General features: G+C 47.4%; 3 protein-coding genes across 3 annotated transcripts; 1 reads left to right on the top strand and 2 right to left on the bottom strand.

Moving 5' to 3' along the window:
• Positions 1-5723: 5723 nt before the first annotated feature.
• Positions 5724-7680, top strand: LOC123426905 (glyceraldehyde-3-phosphate dehydrogenase A, chloroplastic). The gene is made up of 4 exons (XM_045110813.1): positions 5724-5953; positions 6067-6174; positions 6281-6833; positions 6921-7680. The coding sequence occupies exons 1-4, from the start codon at positions 5912-5914 to the stop codon at positions 7421-7423; spliced, it is 1206 nt and encodes a 401-aa protein (XP_044966748.1). The 5' UTR covers positions 5724-5911; the 3' UTR covers positions 7424-7680.
• Positions 7681-8493: 813 nt separating this feature from the next.
• LOC123426907 (ran guanine nucleotide release factor-like) lies at positions 8494-11796 on the bottom strand. Its single transcript, XM_045110815.1, has 8 exons — positions 11414-11796; positions 11011-11278; positions 10861-10896; positions 10610-10747; positions 10249-10335; positions 9960-10007; positions 9804-9880; positions 8494-8867 (listed from the first exon to the last, which is right to left on the bottom strand). Exons 2-8 carry the CDS (start codon positions 11083-11085, stop codon positions 8720-8722), a joined length of 609 nt encoding a protein of 202 aa, XP_044966750.1. The 5' UTR covers positions 11086-11278; positions 11414-11796; the 3' UTR covers positions 8494-8719.
• A 506-nt stretch (positions 11797-12302) lies between these two features.
• On the bottom strand, positions 12303-17184 carry LOC123426906 (NAP1-related protein 1-like). Its single transcript, XM_045110814.1, has 10 exons — positions 16952-17184; positions 14659-14781; positions 14507-14557; positions 14269-14340; positions 14083-14196; positions 13936-13997; positions 13618-13678; positions 13410-13466; positions 13272-13310; positions 12303-12734 (listed from the first exon to the last, which is right to left on the bottom strand). Exons 1-10 carry the CDS (start codon positions 17072-17074, stop codon positions 12675-12677), a joined length of 762 nt encoding a protein of 253 aa, XP_044966749.1. The 5' UTR covers positions 17075-17184; the 3' UTR covers positions 12303-12674.
• Between the last annotated feature and the right edge of the window lie 429 nt (positions 17185-17613).

Here is a 17613-nt window from a genome sequence, read left to right on the forward strand (position 1 = left end):
CACGGCATGACAATTCACACACTCAAACACTACACTTTAAGTGAAGTTCAATATGCAACGAGTCGCATATTGACGAAACTCCACGTTTATTTATTTAGTTCTATCCCGAATAGATACACGGCAATATTAAATGTTATTAATCATGGCAAGAGGTGAAGCGTAATTAAACTACCTATCTAGGCATTTTAAATGAGGTCGGAAATGACATATAGCATCTCCGAAACGACCTCACATGTTAATTTACAATTCTGTCCAGATCTGAACTAACACATTTAATTAATTGTTAAACAGCAAAACAAATAGGTTCTCGTGATTCTACGCATTGTTACAAGCAATTTACACATAGAGATCATCTCCAACGAAGCTACGGTTCAAAAGATACAAGCACCGCAAGATATGATGGCATGAATGCAATATGTGTGCAACGACGGTCACGAGCACTTCAAAACACACAACCAGAAAGAGAAAATGAAACTACATGAGATTATAAGCAAGTTTCATATAGGACACGGTCAAATCGGAGCTACGGTTCAAAAACTACGAGCAAAACAAGATATCACTACAATCTGCCAAAATCAGCCACATAGCATTTTCTACACCCCACAACTACGAGCTACACAACTCCAATCTACTCAACCAAGGCATGACACGAAAGAGGGCAAGAAGCACTACAACAAACAACTAACAACAACTAGCATGGCATCATGGATCACTAGGAAAAGAAGTCACAAAATGGCTTCTCACACACAGTTTCAGACTTAGTGAAAATAATACTTCATGAAAGTGCAGTTTTCGGTCTGAAGGCATATTGGCAGCAGCCAAACCATAAGCTACAGGACTCCAAATGGCATGAAAATTCACAGCATGCTAGAGAAACACAAAGTCTACAACTAACTCCATTGCACCAACCTTAAAAGAGCTACAAATTACAAGATACAAGCAAGACAAGACAGCAACAAAATATAACAGATTCCAGACTTAGAAATATTTCAGCACCTCCAAATCAGCACTATTTCTAGCAACTTGAGAGCAAGCAAACCACACCTAAACATGCATTTCTATTGCAACCAAAAATACCAGGGGCTAGAGTAAACATCCAAGAACAACTCCCTAGTTGACAACTTAATCAAACGAAGCACGGAATAAATCCTACGAAAAAGACAAGATGGCAACATGGCAAAATATCTCGCGAACTAACTTGCTGAAAAGCTAAAACTAATCGCACAAAAAAATCCTATGGATTTTTCTACCCCGAAAACATATAAAATATGTGGGGTTGCACAACATTAATTTCACCACACGTAAATGCGAGATAAAAACCTATAGACGGAAACATAAACTAGCGGCAAATCCCTACACGCAAAAATGCCAATGACGGCTCTAAAATACATGGAAAAGTGGTTCCTAAAACATGGGCATTTCTACTACGGCATACGGGCAAACCGGACTCGCACGAGAAAATAAAACGGGACAAAACCTATTGGAACAGCACGCGTTTCTAGGCATACGACACGCTAAAACACGTCAAACAAATATGCAGGTTATAAATTCGGATTCCGCGCGAAATTCTACACAAAATACATATGCTACATGTCGCGAACCGACTTACGGTTAAAAAGATACGGGCGTTTGAAAATCTAGTCTATCCATTGAAAAATAATTAAATTAGGATTAAATCCTAAATATCTACTGGGCCGGATCTGTTGACAAGCCTAAACAGAGGAGCATGCGTGATCTAGCTATACGACGCCATGGCGGGGGATAGTGGTAGGAAGTGGTCTCACCTGCTTGGCCGATTGGGCCGACGGGGCTGAGCTGGGCCTTGACCAGCTGGGGGCTTGGAGGGCGAAGCAGCCCGACGCGGAGGGAGAGAGCTGGGCCGGCTTGGCCGCAACTGGCCCACGAGGCCGGGGCGCACGGGAGTTGGCAGCCCGGGAGCACGGCGGCCCACTCACCGGTCAACGAGCGACGGTTCCGCACGGACCTGCTCTCGATCTGGATCGGGCGTGGGGAGGCGACGGGGCGAAGCAGGGCGCCAGCGCAGCTGCGGGGACGTCGACTGGCCTACTCTGGCGGGTCTCCGGCGAGCTGGCTAGGTCCGGATAGGGGAGGCGGTCGGCCGCGACTGGGGCGTAGGACCCGTGGAGCTCGGGCTCCTCCCGCTCGGGAACGGGGAAGCACACGCGCACGGCGGCCTGCAGCTCCGGGAACAGCAGGCGGCGGCAGCAGCAGAGCTCCGACCTCCAGCAACGACGGCTCTTCGGCGAGGTCCGACCTGTGCACGGACTGCAGGAGGAGCTGTGCAAGGGCACGGCTCGGGGTGAGGCTGCTCGGGGAGAAGGAGGGTTGGCACGGGGCGGATCTGGGCCGTTGGATCTTCGATCTGACGGTCCAGATCGCTCAGATCGGATCTGAGGATTAGCTGGAGAAGGTGGAGGCTAGGGTTTGCACGAATTTCAAGGAGAGAGGGGGTTGGCTGCCTAAAAAATAGCAGGGGGTCTATTTATAACAAATGGGGGGCTAGGTTTAGCGGTTTTCCGCCCCGGATCCAACTGTGCGGTCGGAATCGGACGATTCCGCACGCGGGAACGGGTACGTGGCTGTGAAGAGTGGTTTACCGGAGACGAGAGGGAAAACGGGCGGCACGGCAACGATTTTTAAAACACCGACAACCATCCGACGGTAGACCGAATACGGTGCCGCTACGGTCGACCGTTCGGGTACCACACGGACTCCGATCGCGACGAAATTCGACAGGCGGCCTACCCATAACTAATCACGAACGCATGCCAAGTTTCACCCTGATCAGAGAAAGTTTTCTACACACCTTTAAAAACAAGATTTAAACGTTGCCACGGGTGCGTGCTTGTGTGGTCGGGCTCGGAACGGACAACGACGAGAACCGGCAACTAACAACGGATGCAAGTTTTGAAAACTGGCGGCAACGGGGTGCCAATGTAATGCTGATGATGCGCATGATGCGATGATGATGTGACAAAAGAAAATAGACAAACGACGAAGACGGAAAGAATGGGGAATCTTCTCGAACGTCGGCATCGGGCTGTCACAGCGCCATCGCCTTCGGCCATCACCGTAGGTCCGCCCCTCTCTGCCCATCCACGCCTCCCTTCAGATGCCACACATGGGCTAGCACCATTACCTCGCTGCCTGACTTCCCCCTGTACCGCCAATAAGCCGAACCCCCTGCTCGAAGGGAATCCATCAAGCTACGCCAGCCCCACCCACCGTCTTCGACATCCATGACGTAACCGCCACCACTGCCACTGGCGGCGATAGCAGCCCGTGGAGAGGAGGCAGCCACGTCGGGCCAGAAGTTGCAGTAGCCGGACGAAGGGAGTAGGCACCACAAACGGCTGGGGGAGGCCCCAGATCCAATCAGGGCGGATGAGGATGGCGCCCCAGGAGTCGGGGCGAGGCCACCTGTGATAGCAGCTGGTCGGGGAAGAGGCCACCGGGGAGCCATTGGGGGAGGCCGTCTCCGGTGCCAGGAGCGGATCTGGGGGTGGGGGCGGGTCGGGAGGGCAGGTGGGCATCTGCTGGCCCTCCAGCGACGGTGACGCGGGATGGGCTGGAGGACGGGTGGCTGGCCAGCGGCGGCTGGGTTCCCCGGCCCCCAGTCGCCCGCGACGGGCGATGCGGGGTCGGGACAGATGTTTTTAGAACCTCCTAAGATAGCCCTAAGGATGGAGCGCGTTATCTTGTGGATAACACTAAATCGTTTGCCCGCTAGCGCTAGTTTTGGGCCTTCAGTCGTGGCTCCTCGGTCAAGATTTGAGCATTTTGCACATGAGTGGTGGATGAGTTTTGTCCTTTGCTTTGCGACGAGATGGTGCATGACTGTGAGCAATTTCATCTACGTCATACTTAACCTGGGAAAAAAATCTACGTCGTAGTACATAGCCGATGCTATTGCTAGGTAAATCAATATTGTGGTAAAACAACAGTAGGTAAACAGAGCTGAAGAGAGCAGTATCGACGCAGGAGCTAAAGAAATCAGAGGCAAGGAAATGTGAAAAAGATTTACTTCAACTGCCACAATTCAAAACTCCTCAGCAGCCTGATGACCCATTATTGACAACTTGATATATATAATTTGAAAAGGAGGGTAACCTTCGGCCTCTGCATCGAAAGATGCATACGACTCACAACCTATAACTTTAATAAGTTACTCCCTAAACTTGATCGACATGCTTCGAGATGTTAGAGCTCAAAAGGTTTTTGAATCACTTGAAAAGGGCGAGATTGAAAGTGGAAGTGGGCTAAATCAAGAGATGGGACTAGCTAGACCCAACGATACTCGGGGTTCTTATTTTAAAACCATTATGCACGTTGTTAACATATATTCCACAATCCTTGAAGTACTTGATGCTATTGGAAAAGATCCTTCACAAAAGGTGAGTGGACAAGAATACATGGAGTTACTCAAGCCATTGAATCATTTGACTTTGTTTTCAATCTTCACTTGATGCTTGTTATTCTTGGCTATACAAATGAGTTGTCCAAATCTTTGCAAAAGAGAGATCAAGATACTATTAATGCAGTGGCACTTGTTAGTTTGGCAAAGAGTAGAATGCGACACATGAGGTGTCATGGTTAGGAAGAATTTCTTGCAAAGCTAACCCTATTTTGCCAGAAACATGACATTCAAGTTCCTTTGTGGGAGGATACTTATGCAGGGGCAGAATTAGCATGGGTTCACGTCTAGGGCCAAATTAGCTTCAGTGGTGTATTTTAGAGATTTTTTGTACTTAGTAAGTAGGTATTACAAAGACTATTGTCACTACACCTAGGGCTATAGCCCCATTTTCCCTAGGCCTGATTCCAACATTGTACTTATGAGCATCATGGAATATCACGTTGGTATAATGAAGTTCAAACAAATGATGATCGTTATAAAAGAGAAGTATATCTTGGTGTCATTGATCAAACCATTCTATCCCATGGACATATCAAGCACGGATTTGATAAGGCTAGAATTTCAACTTGCTACTTTTATTGATGATACGAGACAAGATGATATTGGTGAGCTCTCTATTTTACTTGTTGCAACAAAGAATCATATTCTCTATGATTTGGTCTACTTACTCATCAAATTGATATTGATTTTACCGATGGCAACAACGAGTGTTGAAAGGGTATTTTCTGCAATGAATCTAGTGAAAAATAAATTAAGGACTAGTATGGGTGATGATCGTTTGGTGACAATTATTAAGCGAGATGTGTTCATGAAAGTAAATGAAGATGACATAGTTGATGCTTTCATGACAATGCAACGACGTAGAGTTACCTAGTGTTGTAATTTTCTACTTCTGTTACTTTCATGTAAGTCTTTTCTATTGTAACTGGGCACATTTGAAATACATTTTATGTACTAAATGGTTGTGAGATTTCAATTGAGCTATTTATGTTACTCATTTGACATATTTTGATACATTTGGATTAGGTAGGAAAAAAATAGAGTGCGCATGCCCTTTATTTTATTCCTGGGTACCCACACAATGGAACGCAAAAATATCCAGCCGAGCGAGCAGTAAATCCACCATACGGGATGTGCATACTTAATACTCCTACATTGCAACAAATAATCGTGAAAAAAAATGGAAAAAGAAACCATATGCGATCAGGCACATGACGAAGGAAGGGTCACATGAATGAAGAAGAGAGAAAAGCCACATATCGACCCGAATAGCGAAGTGTGGGAGCCGCGATGGCGGGCACTGGCAGCCATACATTGGGCTATCCAAAATCTCATCTCTCGCCCAATCCCGGCCTCACGATCTCAATTCTCACCCCGCGTGCACCACAAGCTCCAATCCCCTAACTCGTATATACAGCCACGCCCGCCTCACCGTCCTTGATCTTCCCCCCTATCTGATCGGATCCTTTGGACATGGCGTCGCCCATGCTCTCCACGGCCATGGCGCCACTCCAGGTATTGCTCGTGTTCCATTTCCATTCCATGCTTGCGTAGTAGTACAGTTCTTCCATGTTTGTGACGCGCGGTGGTTATGTAACTGGACTGCCATGCATCCTCTGTCGATCCAGGGGGGCATGCTGGAGTTCTCCGGGCTGAGGAGCTCGTCGTCGCTGCCGCTCCGGCGGAATGCCACCTCCGACGACTTCATGTCCGCCGTCTCCTTCAGGACATACGCGGTATGATATGAATATGATGGGCGGAATGTGGCTGTCACCTAGGAGTACGTAGCTCGCTTGGTCGCATGCCATGAGACATGAGCGGCGCGTGGTACGGTGGTTGCAGGTGAGCACGAGCGGCGGGTCGCGGAAGGCGCCGACGGAGGCGAAGCTCAAGGTGGCGATCAACGGGTTCGGGCGCATCGGGCGCAACTTCCTGCGGTGCTGGCACGGGCGCGGCGACAGCTCGCCGCTGGAGGTGATCGCCATCAACGACACCGGAGGCGTGAAGCAGGCGTCCCACCTCCTCAAGTACGACTCCACGCTGGGCATCTTCGACGCGGACGTCAAGCCCGTGGGCGACAACGCCATCTCCGTCGACGGCAAGGTGATCAAGGTCGTGTCCGACCGCAACCCCTCCAACCTGCCGTGGGGCGAGATGGGCATCGACCTCGTCATCGAGGGCACCGGCGTCTTCGTCGACCGCGCCGGCGCGGGCAAGCATCTCGAGGCCGGAGCCAAGAAGGTGCTCATCACCGCGCCCGGCAAGGGCGACATCCCCACCTACGTCTGCGGCGTCAACGCCGACCTCTACACCCACGCCGACACCATCATCAGCAACGCCTCATGCACCACCAACTGCCTCGCCCCCTTCGTCAAGGTCCTCGACCAAAAGTTCGGTACGTGCCCGTCTCCCTCCCTCTCTCTCTCTCTCAACTGAATCAACTTGTTGACGATGACTAATGGCGGCGGTGGCAATGGCGCAGGCATCATCAAGGGAACCATGACCACAACCCACTCGTACACCGGCGACCAGAGGCTGCTCGACGCGAGCCACCGCGACCTGCGCCGTGCCCGCGCCGCCGCCCTCAACATAGTGCCGACCTCCACCGGCGCGGCCAAGGCCGTGGCGCTGGTGCTCCCCAACCTCAAGGGCAAGCTCAACGGGATCGCGCTCCGGGTGCCCACCCCCAACGTGTCCGTCGTCGACCTCGTGGTGCAGGTCTCCAAGAAGACCCTCGCCGAGGAGGTGAACCAGGCGTTCCGCGACGCCGCCGCCAACGAGCTCAAGGGCATCCTCGACGTCTGCGACGAGCCCCTCGTGTCCGTCGACTTCAGGTGCTCCGACGTCTCCTCCACCATCGACGCGTCGCTCAGCATGGTCATGGGAGACGACATGGTCAAGGTCATTGCATGGTACGACAACGAGTGGGGTTACTCCCAGAGGGTCGTCGACCTCGCCGACATCGTCGCCAACCAATGGAAGTGAACGCCCCCCCACAGCGGCATTGCCCTGTCAAGTGACTCCTCTCGAAATTTTCCCCAGCCGTCGTCACGGATGATCGATTCTTTGTAATGAGAATTCAAAGTATCGAGCTCCCAACACCTTCTTCCTTTTTCTTTCTTTTCTTCTTTTCTCTTTCTCTGATTTTTCAGTGTCCAGACACGGATTATAATAGGCTTCCTGCAAAGGAAGTCTCAACGCTGTGCATCTGTAATACTCGTATATACTACTATCGTTTGCCAGATTCTGATGTAGAATTCAACTCGCTCTTCGAACCGTTTGAGCAATTTGACCTTTATTATTGCTATATCTAAACATGCATGATCAACTCAGAGACAAAGAAAAGTTTGAACCATATACACGAAAGTTACCATAAAATAAAAGGTTTGAACTTCTGATGGCAATTGCAAAATTTAAGGGAGCACAACCATGCAGCTCATTATCAGAGTTTCTCCGCTTTTTTAAAAAAATATATCAAAGTTTCTCATTTTTTGCGAAACCTCATTATCAGAGTTATCCAAACAAATTGACCCACAAGATAAGAGATTGTGATCAGCGCGCTGAGCCTAGTTGGATGATCCAAACAAATTGACCCACAAGATAAGAGATTGTGATCAGCGCGCTGAGCCTAGTTGGATGATCCAAACAAATTGACCCACAAGATAAGAGATTGTGATCAGCGCGCTGAGCCTAGTTGGATGATGGCCTGAACTACTTAGAGAGTAGACCCAGCTTTTGTGAGTCGTATTTCGTTGGACATCATGGTTCACATGTTTGCCATCCTATATCCTTGCTGCCAATCGCAGTGTGTGAGTGGTCAAGAATATATGGAACCCATGAGGGATAAGTATTGCAGACCATACAATGCACAGACCACAGAGGGTGTCTTTCCACTCTGAAGCACTCATATGGATCAAAACATCTCGAATCTCTATACCCAAATGGCCCATGTTTGAAGATATTCAGAATTCAGAGTTGATCTCTCTCTACTCAATGCCCCATGACGACATATGCGGTCCTTATCGATGAAATAGCAAGTACTAAGAACCATTAAGTAAATTCTAGAAGCTAACATGATATATTGAACTTCAACCAGAGTTCTTTGGATGACACTACATACGCCAAGTGATAGTATTTTCAGGGGGAAAAAAAATCGCTACTCTAAAGGAAAATTCAGAGACAGCACTAGTTTTTGCTTAAGGAAAATACATTCCCCAAACACTCCCTTGCAGAACATTTTTTCTAGAATCACTCTAGCACTGAGATGTTACCCTCTCTGCTTCAGCCGCTGCCATTGAAAAGGTTCCAATCATGGACATCAAAGTTCATCACTGCAAGCCTGAAGACCTCGGACATTGGCATGCATCCTGCTTGTTCTGCCGGTATGGCTGGTCCAGCTGCAACTGCCTGGGCACTTTCACTCAAAGGACTGAAATAAAAATGACAGAAAAATATATCATTCAAGGGGCGGCCTGTAACATTGGAGAAGTGGGAAGCACAAACATAATACCCAGGCTTAAAATAAAGGCATCAATAGCCTAGCTAGTCGTTAATTTGGATATGTAAGTCCATACTAATTTTACTTGCTTTCACTAAGATGTAATACGACTATCTCCACATTACTTGTGATGCATCGTTATACTGTTTCATCTGCATTTTAGCTGAAACATATAATCTAGTTTCGGCATTTTGGTCTCCCCGTAGTACTACTGCCACCCGGCAGTCTCGGGGGGAGGGGCAAATTATCAAATTGAGAAGTAAAGTGGGGCAAAAGATCCAATTTCTCTAGTACTATTATAGCATTCAACATGACTAGCCTAGGTAGAAAACTGAAGGAACTACATGAGGACCTGAGCACAACAGGCTTCTGTTTCATCAACCGAGAAGTGTTTTTTTTTTTTCAGTTTAGTTCTGCCCTTGGCCATACTACTACGATAATACAACTTTATTCAACATGTGTAGCCTAGATAAAGAACTAAAAAAAATATTCAGCAGGGCAGGATTGTCGTTCTGTATTACAAAGATGACAGAGACAAGGGAGTTTAAAACCCACATGATTAGTAAGCATAATTGCTACTGCATAAGAATTAAGAAGTTGTTGATCGTCATTCAAACATGCCAATATAGACCAGATTTATGCAAGTTAAGATTATACCAAATAATACATAGTTCTCCTAAGCACATCGCTGTATAATAATCAAGTCATACAAAGATTAATAAATGGTGATAAACAGTACTCTCTATGATGATAAATCTGAACAAGACTTTCTACTTGAGAAGGTAACAAAATATATTAGTATAAAAGACTGGTTTATAAAATTCCATTAACCAGAGGAAGTGTGTCATAGTGATCTACAAAGCTTACTTTATCAAGAGCGGCTCATATGCGGTGATAACTACATCAGTTGCTGCATTCTTGAGACGTATGTTTGCCAAGTAAAGCTGCAAAGGTAGCCCAACTCTCAGTTGCAAAACAAACATTAACTGTTGAACCATAATTCCAAGGGATGGGTGTACTCACTCGAACAATGTTCTGTGCTTCTCTGCCTTGCCTCCCTTTTGAAACAGCCTACAGAAAGCGGAAATCAAGCGTGAGATCATTACATACTTTTTATTCACTGCCGGTGAGAAGTGGCCATCATATAATGAATGTCAAGGAACAGAAATATCATATTATGAGACTGAGCCGACTTAATGCAACTAACTAAAGCTATCATATCCAGGGAAGCACAGGTGAAAGCCAATGGACTGGAGGTCGATTGAAGGGAAGGAGCAGGGAAATCTGGATATGGCACAGGACATTTGCTTACCAGCTTGCCAATTGCAGTTCCTGACACTGCAGGTGCTTCCCCAGATCGCAGACCAGCTAGCTCGATTGTCCCAGAATGCTCGACCACCTAAACGACAAAAAAAAAAAAGATAAGTTACCAACATGCCTGTCTCTATGACTAAAATGCACTTGGATGGGAAAATTAACAACCATGAGTTCATGACCATCCAATGCACATGAAGCAGACAAAGAATTCATGAATGCAGTTAATTTTATTGTGAAAAGAAGAATGCGGTTGTTGTTTGGGACAGAAAGCCAGGCATGAAGAAGTGTTTTTTAATGGCAATGAGGCCAAGCTATTGACACTTGACAGAGTGAAGCCAGGATGCTGTTGACATTACCAAGTTATCCCCCGCATCTTGCTCGTTGGCGACGTCGCGCAGGAACCAGAGCGCGCTGCCGCCGTCCTCAACCTCGCCCTTGAGGTCGAGCAGCTCGAAGATGAGGCTCTCGTCACGGGCGGGGTCGACGAGAACTTCCTGCGCACGCAGCACAACCACACACACACACACACACATCGATCAGTACGGGAACTCACGCCCCGGGCCAGCGCGCTCCAAACAACAAAATCGAACGGGGGAGTGGGACGAACCTGGTGGTCGGGGACCTCGCGAATGTTGCTCACATCCTGACCAAGACAGTACCAAAACCAAACAGAAACGGCGTAAGCGCGAGCAGGGGACTGGAGGGCCGGAGGAGCAAGGGGATGTGTGCGAGGGAGAAGGGTGTAGTGTGGTGGTACCTGGAACCGGACGGGGAAGGCGGTGGAGACGGCGCCGCCGAAGAGCGGGCGCGTGGTGGTGCTCTCGCCGGCCATCTTCCGAGCCTCGGGAGTCCGGCGGCTAGGCGGCAAAACAGGATTCTGGAGCCTGGGAGAAGGCGGGGGTGGAGGAGAGGGAGAGGGTCGGGCGGGTTCGCGATTCGAGCGAGTTTTATAGGCCGTGCGTCGATGCTACGCCACCGCGGCTGCGTGGATGCTACGCCGTGCCAACGGTTGCTCCGCTTCCTTCCTGCAGCCAGGCAACCAGAGCATTTTTTTCTTTTCTAAGAAATTCGGTTTCCGCAACCAAAATTGATGTGGGGATTGCCTCTATTAACCGGTAAACCGAATAAAGGGGTTTAGACGGGGTTCAGAGGCTCGGTACCGTGAGTGCTGAGGCGTGGAAGTCAGAGAGACGGCGACGGCGGCGGCGGCGGGAGCGTCACGGTGCACGGCCCAGCCACAGCGGGGGTAACCTACGGCGGCGCACGCGAGGGTCTGGCCGCTCCCCGTGGGCTTGGTGGAGAATCAGGCGGGTCTGGATCCGTTCGGTGGGGATTAGGGCTAGAGAAGGAGTAGGACAGAGGATGGCTAGGCAAGGTGAAGAAATGGAGAGGAGGGGTCACCGGCGGTGAGCGGGGAGGAGGCCTCGTGGTCTCGGCGCCGTCCCGTGGAGCTCGGGGTGCCAAGAGGAAGAGGAGTCGGGATGGAAGGGGCGGGGTACCGTACGGGGTAGGAATGTATCATCACGGCTGGGATTTGGGATTTTGGGGGCCAATCGGCAATTCTGATCCCGGATTGCAGCCGAACAACAAAACGTCTGGATTTCGATTCCAATGCCAAATGACGGTTGCCAAACGAGGTGAAGCGGCCACTACGGGTGCTGGAATTGGCGTCGATGGCGAGGACTTTTTTGCTTCAAATCGTCATCAGATTTTGCTACAATCGGCGAGGACTTTTGCTATCAGGGTTTCCACTTTCCAGGCTTGAACGTCGACGGCGAGGATGGAAGTGGAGAGTGGAGACTTGCTGGAAGGGCGATGGCTACATGCGCAGGAATGGCGGTGGTGTTGCGACGTCATGGTGCGCAAGCACAAGCGTGACTCCGCTTTTCTCAACCCCTGCACGTGTGGTTGTGATTTGGGGAAAGAATAGAGCCAAAATTTGAGCCGACCAACCGACGCCTAGCAACGCCCAAGGAAAAAAAAACTTTGATCCACAAACAGTTTTAAAGTATGTGAATGATATGATACAAAAATGGTACTGTCGAGAAGTAATTGAAATACGGCATCAATTAGGTACCATATAAGTTACATATTGCCCACCAACTGTCGTTAAAGCTACTGTATCTTAGGAAACACAGCCACCTTGCATATCAGGAGCTACTGCATCCCTACAATAAAAATATACTTAAATGCACACATTGGAATCTGCAGGACTCCAAATGTATGAGCTGATTCACGATAAAGCAGATCAAAACAAGTTCCTACAGATCAAGCTTCCCTTCTTTGAGGGATCCTACAATCCAGCTAACCCCGGCAAACAAAACACCCACCTTGCTTTTCAGTCCCCAGGAGACCAGTGATCTCCACTCTACACGCACGGGAGTTGTCAAAGCCAGTTGAAATTCAGCATGAAAGAGGGCTTCACTCCACATCGTCTTCCTCCTCTTCTTCATCTTCATCATCGTCTTCTTCGTCAAATCCCTGCAGAAGTTGCAAAAGAATGATAAATACATGTACAAAAGAGATAAAGTGCAGCGGAACTCCGCAACCAGACCTCATATTAAATTTATGTGTGCGTAGAACAAAAACAAGGTCCCAAGTGACATCACCAACTCAAACTCATTTCCTTCAGGCCTCATGAGAGCACAAAAGCCTGACACGATGCTAGCTAGCAAATTTAAGGAAGTTGGGCCAAATGTTAGATGTGTAGTGCATGGCGTGCTAATGCCAACCTAAATTCCTTTTGCTGTTGGGGTTGGAGCACCTGAGATGAACAGATGATGCACAGTGTTGCGGTATGAACAGGAAACATGTATTGAGAAGTCAAAAAAAACATCAGGATAACTGAGGTGGTTATGCATTATTGCATGAGTATCAGGATATTGTACACCATTGCAAATGAACTACAAGAAGGTTATGCATTGTTGCATAAGTGCACACACCGTCACACTCAACAAGTATCATATATATACGGAAGTAATGGAGGTATGGAACTGCTGCTAAAGATAACAGGATTACCTCTTCATCCTCGTCATCTTCAAATTCATCTTCCGCCTCCTGCAATGAAAGATTCGAGGGACATGACAAAAAGGTCCAGAATAAAAAAATATAGGACACAATAAAATAAACAACTTATATCACACTAGAAGCACTAACATTGTTAAAATACTTCAAAGGATTAGGCCACAATTCTTCCTTGATAACATCTGCCACCTGTATGATTGGAATTTCTCAGAGAATAATTCAAGAGGAAGAATTAAAGTTCCTAATTTATGCCAGACTTCAGAGAGACAAAACTTCTGATCAATTGACACAATCCTGATTTAGCAGGAGGTACAAGCATAGGAGACACGTAATCCTATACCTCATCCAGCACTCCATCAGAAAATCTTTTGTTATTTGCATCATTGAACCAAGTGAAGAAACTGCAAAGAAAAGAAGGGAAAGAAAACAGAACATGAATCCTCTTCACAAATTTCCTACTTGCACATTGTAACTCAAATGGGATGATGACCTCTCTCTATGTTGGAATGAATCATATATACAGATAAGGCATGGAGCAAAAAATATTAATAATTTATAGCACGGAAGAAGAAGAAGAAGACATCCGATTCACAAATTGCACGGAGAAACTCCTGCTACAAAAAATGAAAAGGGAATTGTGAAAGAAAAAAATACTAACCTGTCATCAATCAATAGTCGTTTCTCCCCATTCTCCGTGTACGCCATTCCGTTAGCAATATCCTTAATGTATAATTAGAAAACTCGTTAGATCTAATTTTACAGACAGAAGCATCTTAACTGAAGCGCTTATAACGAGGCATAGTACCATTCCATCCTTCCAATTGATGGAGGTGGCCTTTACAGTTATTTTTCCATCATCACTGAACGAACATGTTTTCGTAAGCTTCTTATCTTCAAAATATGGATTAGAAGAGAATGTCTGCCAGTTCAAGTTAAAAACATGTAAGCAAAGGGAAGGAAACCAAAGCTTGTAGATGCAAAAGAAGCTTACAAGAGCAATGGAGTAGCCTGATTTAATATCTTGAAACTCATCCACATCAATAGACACCAAGTGTTTGAATATCTACAATGGAACAAGAGGTGATCAAATAGTATGAGTATGGTTCCACATTATTACTCAGCAAATCTGATATAGTATTTTAGTATTTTTATTACTTGTTGGCACTTTTAATACAAATGCTAAAAGTTAAAGGATGAGTTGATGTTAAACTTCCCACAAAATAATGTACCTTCTGATCATCTTCAGTCAGAAGTTCACCAAGCATAGGATGGCTAAGAAACTGCAGCATAAATGCATGAAATAAGTAACGATGAGACTATACCAATCAGCAGTTTTAGGATTAAACAGATGACATAAATCAGCATAGAATATGTTACAAACCACAGTCAACCAGAAGTCCGGAATTTCCTTGATAATTTCATTCCGTCGAGTATAAACTGGCCTGCGAACTTCATTGTACTTCTGTACCACCTCCAAAACTTTATCACTGGCTTCCTCATTAACCTGCAGTAAATGAATGTATAAGCTAATCAATGTTTGTAAGGCGGTAAGGTGATGCGATGTACCCCCATCTCACCGTTTATGCACATAAAGCGTAAGGCGAGGCGACACCTTAGACACATAAATATATATATATGGCACTCTAAATCTGGCCAGAACCCATACTTGAAGCTGGATCATTGGATGTAGTTCTTCTCATAGGACCATTGGAGATCATAAGCATTACCAGCCACAGGATCCATCAGAGCAGGGACACCTGGCTACTGCAGCAGCACTGGGAGAAGGCCCAATCAGCCGTCAAAGAAAAAGAGAGAGGGGCCAAATCAATAAGCAACCAGATAAAGCATGGGGAAGGAGAGAAGCGGTGGTGGGGCTGCTGCCTTGTGGGTGGAGAAGCAGATTTGGGAGGAAACAGATGCGGGGAGGAGGAGCAGCCAAGCACATCTAGCTACACTGCTGGGAGAAATAGAGCACTGGGGGGGGGGGGGGATGAAATAAAGAGCAGAGTGTTAGAGTATATGTGGATTGCACTAGGCCTTTCCATCAGTTCGGACTTTTGGTTGCGTTGGCTAGTGCATGAAGCTTAACATGGTATCGGAGCTAAGGTCTTGAGTTCAAGTCCTGGCTTTCGCAATTTATTGAAAAAGTGAGTTTAGCGAGTTCGGACTTTTGGTTGCGTTGGCTAGTGCATGAAGCTTAACACAGAGGAGGGTAAGGGAGAAGTGACACCAGGACGGGAGCCACGCCTTGTTGTTGCGCCGGAGAAGGAGGGCGAGGAGCTTTGCCCGGAGAGGAGGAGCACAGATCGAAGCCATGGGGGAAGGAGACGTCACCAAAGGTCCAGAGAGGAGAGGAGGAGCCCCTCTCGCTTGGATTGGACGATTGGTCTAATCCTCTCTGCCTCCCCCCCCCCCCCCAAAAAAAGGCGAGCCCAACGCGCTGCCATCGGAGGGCGCCCTGACGCCAAAAGTGATGCCTTAGGGACGGGTTTAAAAAAATGAAGCTAACTGGCTACTAATTTAATTGCATTCAAATATTCCAGCCAAATATAGCCTGTCCGTTCACAATATGTTCTTGTCACTGTAGATATTTAGGGAATAATTCTGTTTCAGAAAGACAGGAGTCCTAAGCAATTAAAAGAGCGTTTAACTAGCAGATAAGGTGCCTTATCCTAACAAGGAACTAACAAATCCTTAGGTGTTTCATCACTATCTCATACATAGAATGCATAATCGTGCTCTTATCACCGAGTCAAGTTATAGAACTAAGCTTGACACAGAATTTACATAATGGAACAATTATGGAGCCCATAAAAACAGGAGTTGAAGCTGATTTGGTAATAGTATAACGGAGTGGAAGAAGCGCTATATTTGGTGGTAATGGAGATTGACGTGTCATACATGTTCTGAAGAAAGGCAAGATGTAGAGCAAGGCATGTATTCATTTTCTATTTCTAAAGGAAATTAGCTTATATTTGTCTGAAGAGTATAGGGGCTCTATATGTACATGGGAGTATTATGCTGGCATTCATGTGTTTACTTTCCACCAAAACTTCAATCGATTGAAGTATTCAAATAGGGTGTTGATATGTGTTTCCTTAAGCACTACTTACTGTATTTTCAGACTACCAGCCATCAAAATGAATCTAAAATAGACCATTGCAATCGCCACACACCCTGGTCGGTAGGCCTCTCGGAGTGCTCACAAACATTTAAGTGCACCCAAAAGCTATTGTAAACGTGTATAATCCAGTGTGCATAAGCTCACGAACAAGTAATTTGAAATATCCACAGAGAACGCGGGCACAGGCCACAATTCTGCAGCAGCACAAGCAAAGGTCTCCAAATATCTATCACTACCTAAAAGTCTAAGAAGGTTCTACTAGCTCGACCCCTGGGCCTGGAGGGGAAGCACAGAATTCCTCCCCAATTACCGAATACTCCTATCGAGGGCACAACCAAATCAGTCGGCCACCAAACGCTGCCTCGGTGCCGGCGCGAGACCAGCCCCCTCGCGGATAAACAAATCGGGAGTTGAAATTTCTCCTAAATTCCCCGATGCCTTCGTCCAAGCTGCTCCGAAAATAAAAAGAACGACGCTAGAATCAAAGGCCGAGCGAGCAACCGGAGCGCGCGGCGACAGCTGTCAGCTGGCGAGAAACGAAGCGACTCACCCTCTTGATCTCGTCCTGGATCTCCTGGAGCTTCCCGATGGAGTGCAGTAGGGCGCCGTCGATGCGGTCGCCCTCCTCCGCCTCGATCCTCGGCCTCTTCCCCTTCTGCTCCGCCGTCGCCATCTCGATAAAACCCTCCGCGAGCTCTAGGGTTTTAGCTTTGGGTTTCCGGGGAGGCTTTGACTGGCTGCGCACCCACTCTGCTGTGGAGACTCGAGAGAGGAGAGTTGAGCATCTCCCCCGTATAAGAGCAACTCCCACCATCCCACACGCCCGCAAAACGCTTTACGCAAAACCGTTTTTCGGACCGAGGCGGGCTGGCACAGATGTAGACCCCGTATAATGGATCCGTAAAAAAAAATATTTGCGGAATATGTTTTTTAGGATCGGCTTCTGCGGGTTCTGACCTGACGCAGCTCCTTCCGACCCGTAAAACTTAAATTTACAACTTAAATTGATCTAGCACAATGCTTTTCTTTGCTTTTGCAACAACATTCTAGATGATGGGGTTATAGTCCTAGGGTAGGGTCATAGCCCTGCCCTACAAGTCCTATCCAAGGGCTATCCTTCATAAGGGATAAGACCCTTAGTCAGTTTCGACTGTCTTATGGACTTCCCATCATCCAGTCGGTAACAAATCCTCCACCATCCAGTTAGAGATG

This window comes from Hordeum vulgare, chromosome 2H, assembly GCF_904849725.1.
Source record: "Hordeum vulgare subsp. vulgare chromosome 2H, MorexV3_pseudomolecules_assembly, whole genome shotgun sequence".
Lineage (NCBI taxonomy): Eukaryota > Viridiplantae > Streptophyta > Magnoliopsida > Poales > Poaceae > Hordeum > Hordeum vulgare.

Bases quoted from the DNA above. Each gene is read 5' to 3' on its own strand.
- LOC123426905 (XM_045110813.1), top strand. From the start codon at position 5,912: ATGGCGTCGCCCATGCTCTCCACGGCCATGGCGCCACTCCAG. The intron at 5,954-6,066 runs GTATTGCTCGTG...CTGTCGATCCAG, and splicing joins CGGCCATGGCGCCACTCCAG to GGGGGCATGCTGGAGTTCTC. The intron at 6,175-6,280 runs GTATGATATGAA...CGGTGGTTGCAG, and splicing joins TCTCCTTCAGGACATACGCG to GTGAGCACGAGCGGCGGGTC.
- LOC123426907 (XM_045110815.1), bottom strand. From the start codon at position 11,085: ATGGCCGGCGAGAGCACCACCACGCGCCCGCTCTTCGGCGGCGCCGTC. The intron at 10,008-10,248 runs GTAAGCAAATGT...CGCTTTCTGTAG, and splicing joins GAACTGCAATTGGCAAGCTG to GCTGTTTCAAAAGGGAGGCA. The intron at 8,868-9,803 runs GTAAGCTTTGTA...TTTTTATTTCAG, and splicing joins TATGAGCCGCTCTTGATAAA to TCCTTTGAGTGAAAGTGCCC.
- LOC123426906 (XM_045110814.1), bottom strand. From the start codon at position 17,074: ATGGCGACGGCGGAGCAGAAGGGGAAGAGGCCGAGGATCGAGGCGGAG. The intron at 14,782-16,951 runs GTGAGTCGCTTC...CATTTACTGCAG, and splicing joins TCCAGGACGAGATCAAGAGG to GTTAATGAGGAAGCCAGTGA. The intron at 14,341-14,506 runs GTACATTATTTT...GTTCCATTGTAG, and splicing joins TGACTGAAGATGATCAGAAG to ATATTCAAACACTTGGTGTC.